General features: G+C 44.4%; 1 protein-coding gene across 1 annotated transcript; it reads right to left on the bottom strand.

Annotated features, from left to right (window-relative positions):
• Positions 1 to 693: 693 nt before the first annotated feature.
• Positions 694 to 2,534, bottom strand: LOC119320215 (zealexin A1 synthase-like). Its single transcript, XM_037594316.1, has 2 exons — positions 1,448 to 2,534; positions 694 to 1,373 (listed from the first exon to the last, which is right to left on the bottom strand). Exons 1-2 carry the CDS (start codon positions 2,369 to 2,371, stop codon positions 747 to 749), a joined length of 1,551 nt encoding a protein of 516 aa, XP_037450213.1. The 5' UTR covers positions 2,372 to 2,534; the 3' UTR covers positions 694 to 746.
• Between the last annotated feature and the right edge of the window lie 8,170 nt (positions 2,535 to 10,704).

Genomic DNA, 10,704 nt, shown 5'->3' with positions numbered 1-10,704 from the left:
GGAGTTTGTACTTAAAAGACATTTACAATGGCATAATATGGATGACATATATCATTCTCATATATTATTGATCTTATTTTTATTTTTATTTTGCGAGAAATATTATTGATCTTATTGATGGCTCAAGTATAATTTCGAAATACTGTGCGTATTGGCACTTATATACCCTAACGGAAGAAGTGGATGGTGTTGAGGAGTATTCGGTCACTAATAGGGGTGAGTGTATGCGCGTATGTATGAGGGCTTAAGAGGGTGTTTGTTTCCAGGGACTTAAAAAAAGTCCCCACCTAAACCAAACACAAGGGACTTATTGAGACTTACTGTGGTGATTTGGGACTTATTAAATAAGACTCTCAGGGAGGAGCTTATTGGGACTTATCCCGGACCGCCCCGCCTCTCGCCCCGTCCCGCCCGCCTCTCGCCCCGTCGTCGCCCTGCCTCGGTTCGTTCTGCCTTGGTTCGCCGCCCTGCCTCGGTTCGTTCTGCCTCGGTTCGTTGCAGCGGTGTCTCCAATCGCCGGACATGCCCTCTCCTGAGCTTCGTTGCAGCGGTGCAACATGGACTTATAAGTCCCTGTAAACAAACAGGTAGACTCAGAACTTATAAGTCCCTCTAAACAAACAGGTAGGGACTTATGACTTATAAGTTGGGACTTAAAAATGTCCTAGGACTTAAAAAAGTCTGTACTGATGTTCAAAAAAGGAGGATTCGATCACTAATTTGCGCCATGCAAAAAAAAAAGATCACTAATTTGCGAGTGGAATACGTTGCGTAGCGTGCAGGACGAGCTTGGACGTCCTCTGCACGGTTATCCCGCACGCCTCGGACATGTCCAGCTCCTCCGGCCTCCCGCCGCCGGGGACCTCCCAGTCGAAGTGGTAGAGCAGGCCCGCGAGCACGAGCTCCATGTTGGCCAGGCCGAGCGCCATGCCGGGGCACATCCTCCTCCCCGCGCCGAAGGGGATGAACTCGAAGTCGCCGCCCCTGAAGTCCATGGCGGCGCTCTCGGCCTCGAACCTCTCCGGCTTGAACCGCTCGGCGTCCTCCCAGTAGGCCCCGTCCCTGCCCAAGGCCCACGCGTTCACCAGCACCTTGGTCCCCTCGGGGACGTCGTAGCCCATCACCTCGCACCGCTCCCGGCACTGCCGGGGCAGCAGGAACGGCACCGGCGCGTGCAGGCGCAGCGTCTCCCTGATCACCAGGTGGAGGTAGCGCAGCCTTCCCGTGTCGCCCTCCGTCGGCGTGCGCTGGCCCTTGCATGCCTCCCGGACCTCGGTCTGCGCCTTGCGGAGGAGGCGCGGGTTTCTTACCAGCTCCGACATGGCCCATTCGAGCGTCGTGGACGACGTCTCGCTCCCGGCGGCGAAGATCTCCTGCAGTTAGTCAGCAAGTGTGAGTTTGGTACGTAAGAGACGATGTGGCATGGCGTGATGATAGTGATGCGCACCAGGATGACGGTGGTGATGATCTCGGTGGTGAGGGCGCACTGCCCGCCGCCGTCCCTCTGCACCCTCAGCAGCACGCCGAGCAGGTCGTCCTCGCTGTCGCTGCCGTCGCCGCCTCCGATGCGGTCGCGGATGATGTCGTTCAGGATGTCGCGCACGTGGCGGTTGCACCGCTCGGTCTCCCGGAGCCCGCGGCTGAGCCAGCGCGCCAGCGCCGACGACGGGAACAGGTCGGCCAGGTTGAAGCCGGCGGTCAGCTTCACCGACTCGTCGATCTCGCGCAGGAACTCGTCGCGCCGCGGGCACCGGCTGCCCACGGCCGACCGCACCACGACGTCGTTTATCATGCGCGACATCCCCTCGCCGATCTCGACGACGGCGCCAGCGTCGCCGGAGCGGGCGCACTCCTCGGAGATGGAGCGGAGGAGGCGGGCGGCCTCGTCCTCGCGGATGTGGCGGAAGGACTGGACGCGGCGCGCGCTGAGGAGCTCGAGGACGCACACCCGGCGGAGCTGGCGCCACAGGTCGCCGTAGGGGGAGAAGAGGATGTCGTGCCCGCCGCGGCTGAAGACGGCCAGCGTGGGCGTCAGGTGGCGGCTGGCGAAGGCGGCGTCGTGCGTCTTGAGGACCTCCCTGGCGGCCTCGGCGGAGGAGACGACCAGCGTGGGCACCGCGCCGAGGCGGAGCAGCATGACAGGGCCGTGCCTGCCGGCGAGCTCACGCAGCGCCCGGTGCGGCAGGTCGCCGTAGCGCGACAGCAGGACGTGATGCAAGCTGCCGACGAGCGGCAGCTGCCGTGGCCCCGGCGGCAGCCGCTTCCCTGTCCCTGGCGCCGGCGGGGTAGGGTGAATCTTGACGACGAGGTTGACTAGTACGACGACTAGGGAGACCAGGAGACCGAGCAACGGCAGTGCCACAAGCTCCATTGTTTACCGGTGGCCGGTGTGGTGGCACGTTGCTTCAGTGGCTGTTTCCAAATTATGGAATGCTGCGAGCTAGCAAGGCAGATCGACAAGGTTGTTACATGGTGAAACAAGTGTGTTTCGGGGCAAATTTATAGCAGCGTGTGGGTCGATGGAAGAAGGAGGATAGCCGTCGTTTGGTCGTCGCCGTCTCTAGCTAGCTCTATCTGCACGACAGCTCCATTGAGTCAGCTTCAGTCAGCCGTCGGTTGGTCGTCGCCATCTCTCTACCTGGTAGTACTCCTTTTCTTTTTTCAGTCTTCTAGGTATTTTTTATTACCTCTGTTGTTCTTTGTACTGCGATGATTGAAGATGAATAGATTTGAAGTTTCTCAAAAAAAGAACGTCAAAGAGGTAAATGCACGCTCTAACTTGCCACGGAACTGCCTCAAGTACGATCAACTGGCATACGATTTGTACTACAAGAGACAGGCCCGTTTTCTAAGGTCTTGGCCCACTACACCAGGTGAGTCTTGTCATACACAGATCCTACAGAATTTGGTCGTACCTATAGCAGCTCTCAACTTGCCACGAATGATCACTTTGGAGCTTGTGGTTGTACAATACACAAAAGTGTGCAAAAACTTCTGCAATATGTTGCATTTGCCGCCCATAGCTTGCTGACATGGCATCGTATTTCCGTTTGCGTGCGCACATGGCGTGTCAGTGTATCGTGGAGCCTGCTTGTAAGGGCGGGACATGCTGGCTGACCGTTGGGGTCCCACCTATTAGTGAACAATACAAAGTAATAACCGATATGAAAAATAATAGCCTATGGGGTATTTCCGCTGGCGGGACAAGCTGGCTGACTGTTGGGGGTCACACATGTCAGTGAACAATACAAAGTAACAACTGTTATGAAAAATGTTAGCTTATGGGGTATTTCCATTAGCGTGTCAGTTGACACAAGGCCCGCTTGTAGCGCGGGACAGGCCGCCGGGCTCACCGTTGGGCTCACCAGTCAGCGAACAGTACGGAGTAATAACTTATACGAAAAAATGGTAGCCTATGGGGTATTTCAGTTGGCGTGGATGTGTGACACTCGGTCTGCTTGCAGTGGCGGGATAAGCTGGCTAGTCATTGGGTCCCACTTGTCAGGGACAATACAAAGTAATAACTGATGTGAAAAATTGTAGCTTATGGGATATTTCTGTTGGCGTGCCATTATGGCATGGGACCCGCTTGTAGCGGGAGGACATGTTGGTTGACCGTTGGGTCCCACCTATCAGTGAACAATACAAAGTAATCTATATCTATATCTATCTATATCTATATCTATATCTATATCTATATCTTCTATATCTATATCTATACCTCTATATCTAATCTATATCTATATCTATATCTATATCTATTTACCTACTAATAAAGCAAGATGCGTTTCTCCGATTTTTTCGTCCGTTCACCATCGATTTTTTTTGTTTTGTCCAGGGTGGTACTAAATTTTTGTGCCTCCATCTGCTAGAAAAGAAAAATAAACAGTTTTGTTCAGAATTTCGAATGTGGGCCGCGCATGCTGCAGCCCATTCAAGCCAGCCCGTTTGTTTCCTGCCCATGCAGCTGAGAAACATTATTTACCGCATGGCGCGGCACATAGTCAGAGTTTTGCATAGGTTGCCAAATATAGGGCCGGCCTGTTTTCGTTTTTTCTCTATTCTGTTCCTATTTTCCTTTTCTATTCATTTTTTATTTTTTGTTTCTCCATTCTTTTTTTGCTTCGAATTTTAATTTTATTTTTTCCTTTTTTTCATAAATTCGAATTTTCATTTTTTCCCGAATTCCAATTTTTTCTGTAAATTTTCATAAAATCTGCTGAATTTCAAAATTCTATTTCCATTTTGAAATATGTTTGAAACTTTAATGTTTACTTTTTGTTCCAATTTTGCGGACCCGGAGGAAAAAAAGGCACGAGTTAAGTGGTGGCCACCACCCCGACGGCCCGACCAACCCCACCACTATCGTGATCTCGCGGGCCAAACATGACATGTGAGAACACCGCAACTCCTCTATTGCCCCATCATTGCGGAGACCGTTTTGATGGACACTTCAATTAGTTGTCCCAATGCTTCTCACAAAAAAAAGTTCTCCCGTTGCAACCCACGGGCATATGTGCTAGTAACTCATGTGAAAAATTGTCAGCCTATGGGTTTTTTTTTTGTTGTGCCCCGGCCAGCTTGCAGCAGGAGGACATGTTGGTTGACCATTGGGTCTCACCTGTTTGTGAACAATACAAAGTAATGACTGAATAAAAATGATAGCATGTTGGAGTATTTCCGTTAGCATGTGGATGCGGCGTGCGAGTGTTGTGAGATGCCTGCTTGCAATGGTGGGACAAGCTAGGTGAGCATTGGGTCTCATCTGTCAGTGAACAATACAAAGTAACAACTGATATAAAAAAATGATTGCATATGAGGATCAAACCGGCGACCTGGTAGTATCCCGCTCGTCATGCTAGCCACTCAACTCAATGATGATGCCTTATGACTAGATAGGATAACTAGACTATAAATCTTGTAATTGGATGCATCGCAGTTTTTTTTTTGAAGTGATCATCCCATCTGTTGAGCACACTACCGTGGGTAGCCGGTGTAAATGTGCTTCAAAGTGCAAACAATTTTTCACATGTTAGTTTTTTTCCTTTTTAGAAACTTCTAAAAATATATGTGAATTATATTCATAGTAATAAATAAAGTTATAATATTCATGTGTTATGAATAGAATAAATTCAAATAAATAACACATTAAAAATCATTTTTATTTAGAAATATATTCAAATATTACATAAAAATATCCATATTATTATAATATTTCTTACGAATTATAAAAATATTTTAACAATTTGAAAAACATTTCACATATTTAATAAAAATAACAGTAAAAAGATTTATAAATATTCATATAATTCTAAAAATGTCCACATTTTAAGAGCATATTGTGGTATATAAAAGTGTTCATACTTTAATAAAATAATTATTTTGTTTTAAAAATCATAACATTTAATAAAGTTCCTGATTTTTTTGAAAAATATATATGTTTAAGCCAAACTAAATTTTAAAAATGTATGCAAAAGTAATTATGAACTTAGTGTGCTCTAGAATACATATCATCAAATGAATATTTTTTAAATTATACATACACTTTTATAATTCACATATATTATTTACTTCCATGAATATTTTTTAAACAATACCTTATTACTTTTTTAAAAAATACACGAATATCATCTACAAATTTAGTTATTTTTATTTTTGTGTACATTATTTATATGCACATATATTGTAACTTTATTTTTATTACTATGTTTATAGTTTACATGCAAAAAATTAAAAACTAACACGTGGAAAATGGGCCGCTCTGAGCGCAACCCATTTAAGCCCCACGAGTTAGTTCGGTTACAAGACATAAAGCCTAGTTATCCTATCTATACATCCATCATCCTCGGGTGGAGTGGCTAGAATGGCTTGAGGGATAGCCATGAGGTTGCCGGTTCGATGCACGCCAACCATAATACGATGCCATGTTCAGGTCTATGGACAGCGAGCGCACTAGCACACCAAAGCCAAGTTTTTGCATCACTTTTTCATGTCATTTTCTATTGTTCACGAGGAACTAAACAGTCATAGAGAGCCTGTCCTACCACTGTAAGTGGGCCTCATGCCGCACTAGCACACCATGTGTGCACACAACAAAAGTACGGTGCCATTTCTGCTTAGTTAATGTTTAGGAACAACGAGTGCACCGTATTGCACCCGAAAGCCAAGTTCTTGGACCAATTTTCGTATTCGACAACTACAAGCATGAAAGTGATCATCCGTGGCAAGTTCAAGCACCAATAGTGCATTTACCTCTACATCTAATCATCTTGGGCTATTTATTTTTGCGATTGAACAGCCCCATGTGGAAATACTACACAATAAATAGGTGTAAGTATATATCAAAGCGTCAGAGGTAGTCTGGGGGACCTCCTATTTCGCACATAACGCGTTGGAAAGATATCAAGTTTGTTCCCCCCATCCGCCGTGTGCCCTTTTGGGCCGGCCCACATGCATGGTGGGATGCCCCATGCTTTTTCATTTCAGCTTTATTTGAATTTTCTCTCTTTTTTCTTTTTTAAAGTATGTCGGTATTTCATAAAATGTGAATTTTGAAAAAATATTAAAGAAATCACAAATTGTTAGGGAAAATCATAATATATTTGCGGATTCAAAAAATGTTTGCGATTTTGAAAAAAATGATTGCGTATTTTGAAAAACTCATGATTTTGGAAGATAAATTTGGGGAACAAAAAATGTTCATCATTTTGAAACACCTTCGGTATTCAAAAGTTTAGGGAATTTTAAAAAAATGTTCAAAAATTCAAAATATTTTCAATTTTTTCATAAATTGTTCCCAAAATTCATCGCTTCAAAAACTGTTCATGAATTTGAAAAATATTCATGCATTTCAAAAAATGTCCGTCACAACAACATGCTCTTGCCTTTTCAAAATTGTCCCCAAATTTCAAAAAACATTCACCAATTATAAAATTTTCATAATTTTAAACAAATTTGTAAAAGAATTTTTCACGTATTAAAATACTTTTCACTTTTTATGAATATAATTAATATTTTAAAAAAGGTTCAAAAAATTGAATAAAAATGTTCATGGTTTCAAAAATAATTCACAAATCAAAAAATGTTCATGATTTCAAAAATAGTTTAATAAAAAAGTCACAAACTTCTAAAAATTGATAGATAATTTGAAATATATCCAGGATTTTCAGTAAAAGTTCACAAATTCCAAAAATGTTCATGACATTAAAAGATGTTCGCAAAATGAAAAAGAAAAAAAAAGTGAAAACAGAAAAAAAACAAATTAAAAAATTAAAGAAAAATAAATAAAGAGGAAATAAAATGGAAGAAAAAGAAATAATAAAGAAAAACCGGTGGTAGAAGAAATGCAGAACGTGCTGGGCAAACAGAGGACTGGGCACGCGAGAGGGTGTGCGCTAGGTCACTATTTAGCGACCTACACGCCAAACAGGACCGGTCGTATTCTGGGTAGTAGTTCACTTACCTAGAATGAATGAATTTTTTTGATGACCCTTTTCATACGTAAGTGTCCATCCTTACAGTTACCGGCCATACTAGATATCCTGGTTGAGCTCGTGGATACCTTGTTTGGCTTGCCGGAAATAGAGTGTGACCATCACGATCTAGTCCTTCATGAAGCTCCTTCGCTCACCGGCGACGCAACCAGGGAAGATGTCGGCTTTGGAGATGCCGGCCATGGACAAGCCACTGGTGCTCGTGTTTTTCTGAATTTGTTTATTTCTTCCAGCGATGTCGAACTCAATGAATTCAACAGTGGCATGCTTAGCGGCTTGATGGAAGAAGAGTCTAGGGGACGCGGTGGCGCCCTCGAGTACGACGTTGCAGTGCGGGCTAGCGGGCCAGGGAAGAGTACCAATTAATGACGGTCTTGCAAATAAGAGGGGCCCAGGTTGTGCGATGGCCTACTAAGAAATTAGCAAGCTGTCATTGCGCTAAACTTCAAACCAAACCATATTAACAGTTGGATCAATTTGGTACTACGACTTATTTTTTTAAAGATAATACTACACCTTAAATTCGTAGAAGGATTGACCGTTAAGACTTTTTTAATCAACTTGTAGTTGGGTGGTTAGGAGAACAGTGGTATCTCCAGTTCATCAGGGTTCAACACTTGCCACTGGTGCTCATGTTTTTCTGAATTTATTTATTTCTTTCGGCGATGTCAGTCAATCTCAAGATGATGTGCCGACTCAGTCTAAGATACTCATACATATAGGGTGTGCATGCATTTATAGAGTAGATAAGTTTATGTGTGTGTATATAAGTGTCTATGTCTGTACTATGTAAAAAAAATATTTTTTCAACAGAATTCCAGCATTGTGTTTGAGTCCAAATTGGATGAAAAGGACCCCACTAAGGAAAGCACAAGAGCTCCACGTGTCTTCTGCAGGCACCTAATCGTGTGGCAGCATGCCATGCGTGCAGAATTTTTGGGCATATGGTCCTATATAGTTGGTCACTACATGTGACTGACCATTGACAATCTAGGCGGCCAACCGGAATTCGTCCAGCACAAAAACAACAGCAGGGCCGCTCGAGGCTGGTCAGTACATGTGCAACCCCTATGAACTTCTGATTAGAAAAAGATAGAAAAACTCTACGCACGTTTTCCCCTTTCAATCGCTGACCAACTTCTCGCCACGGCCGCCGTCCCCATCAGTTACTTTTCTCTTACGTTTTACCATGTTTGCCTGAAGCATTTTCAACTGGGCGCCTCAAACCCCTATACACTCGGCTTGGGTGGATGGTCCAGTCACTAAATAGTTAAAAATACGACTTAGACAAGTTTCTCATACAGGTCTTAAACGTCTGAGCTGACCGGCACCCATGATGTTCAGCTCAAACCTGAGGCGAGTATAAGGTGGCTCGTGCGCATCCGCCATGTCGGACCAGATAAGGCCGGACACATCACATTTTGCATCAAAATGACCAAGTCTACCAAACCCACCGCCTTCCTTTCGCGCCCGTCCACCATTTTTCGCGTCTGAGCCATCACCATCATCCACCCTTCTCCTCATCTGTGCCGCCGGCCCCATCCGCCGCCCTAGATGCCGTCCAGCCCGTCCCCCAACCACCGCCAAGGATGTTGCTTCGGCTTCGTCTGTGGGTCTCCCGTCCTTGGCTCCAGCCTGCAAGACGAAGAATGTCACTTGGAGGGACCACCGACGGAGGCAGCGCGAGAGGGAAGCGACGTCAAAGGGAGTTCTGCTTGTGGACCTCAGGAGGAAGTATCCCCTCTAGTGCGCCCGCCCCCCCAAACCTCGTCCATCTAGCCATCGACAAGGACGGCACCGTTCGTCCCACCAGCGACAGAGGTTGATCCAACGGCCGATTGGGCCACTCCAGATGGTTTTCCGACTACGCAGGCGCTAGAGACAAACGGATGTCAGTCGCTGCAGCCCTAATGGGCGCGAACAAGCACGGGCAGCAGAGGCACCCGGTCTGCCCACGTCCCGTTCGTCGAAATGACATAGCAGGACATGATATATTTGATTGCTCCTTTCCGATCAATAACTTGCATTCGTATGTCGGACATGATCAATTAGTTGCATACACAGTGAGTTTATTTCAATTCATGATAATTTTAGGACAATATCATGTCGGACATGATCAATCAAGAAACTACCCAAATGGATTATGACTTGGGGGATCCAAATTGTTCGGTGTTTGAAGTTGGCGGAACATAAAACCCCAACCCTAACAAGAAAAGAAAGACAAGGGTAGCCAAGGCAAGAAGTACGACATTGACAACTTTTAAGGATATCTTGTTGGTTAAAGCTTGGTTGGCCACAAGCATGGACCCTACATGTGGCATGGATCAAAAGGGTAATAATTATTGGGAGAAAATCCACAAGCACTATCATGAACACAAGGAATATGCTGATTCACATCCTATCGCGACTACCCGCAGTGTGGCATCTCTCCAACATCGATGGGGAATCATTCAAGGGGAAGTGAACAAGTATGTCGGCTACTACACACAGGTGCTTGGCCGCCCTCAAAGTGGGATGGGAGTGTCAACTCAGGTAAGTTGAATTGCTTATTTGATTTCTCAAAATATACGACTCAAATATTTAATGACATACCATACTTATTTTATAGTAAAAGCAAATGGCCACCCAAAAAAGAGAATCGGACTAGAAACCCCACATAAAAAGAAAAATATTACTTAACATATCTAAAAAAATGATAGATCTTCAAAATAACTTTCGTACCCTCATCACTAATTTATTATTATGAATAACCAGCAATCTAAGTTTTTCCTTCATAAACCAATTTAACATCACTGTCTCAAGTGTGTAACCTTTGATTGCAATTTTTTTTGTTGGTAGCTTACCAAGTTGACTTATCAAGCATGTAATCTAAACTTTAATTATATGTAGTATGTACTAATCAAATGTCACGTACATTCACCACATATGGTTATAATTATGGTGTTCTTTTTGCCAATGGAACATTAGAGTTATGCATTTCCAAATCCAAGCTAGTCAAATACAGTTTAATAAAATGGGATTAGAATGATATTATTTGTAATCATGTAATATGAATATTAGCACATTATAATTTAGTTTTCATACACTTTTGACACATTTAAGATGAAGCGGGCTAGTTCCAATATTAGTACAATTAGATACAACCCTGTTATGATTGTCTTACTTCATTCTTTATTTTAATGCAATTTTTGATTAAGGGCCACCTGGCTAG

The sequence above is a fragment of the Triticum dicoccoides genome, chromosome 6B (assembly GCF_002162155.2).
Source record: "Triticum dicoccoides isolate Atlit2015 ecotype Zavitan chromosome 6B, WEW_v2.0, whole genome shotgun sequence".
NCBI classification, from domain to species: Eukaryota; Viridiplantae; Streptophyta; class Magnoliopsida; order Poales; family Poaceae; genus Triticum; species Triticum dicoccoides.
This window is presented reverse-complemented; position numbering and strand designations above follow the sequence as displayed.

Bases quoted from the DNA above. Each gene is read 5' to 3' on its own strand.
- LOC119320215 (XM_037594316.1), bottom strand. From the start codon at position 2,371: ATGGAGCTTGTGGCACTGCCGTTGCTCGGTCTCCTGGTCTCCCTAGTC. The intron at 1,374-1,447 runs GTGCGCATCACT...GACTAACTGCAG, and splicing joins TCATCACCACCGTCATCCTG to GAGATCTTCGCCGCCGGGAG.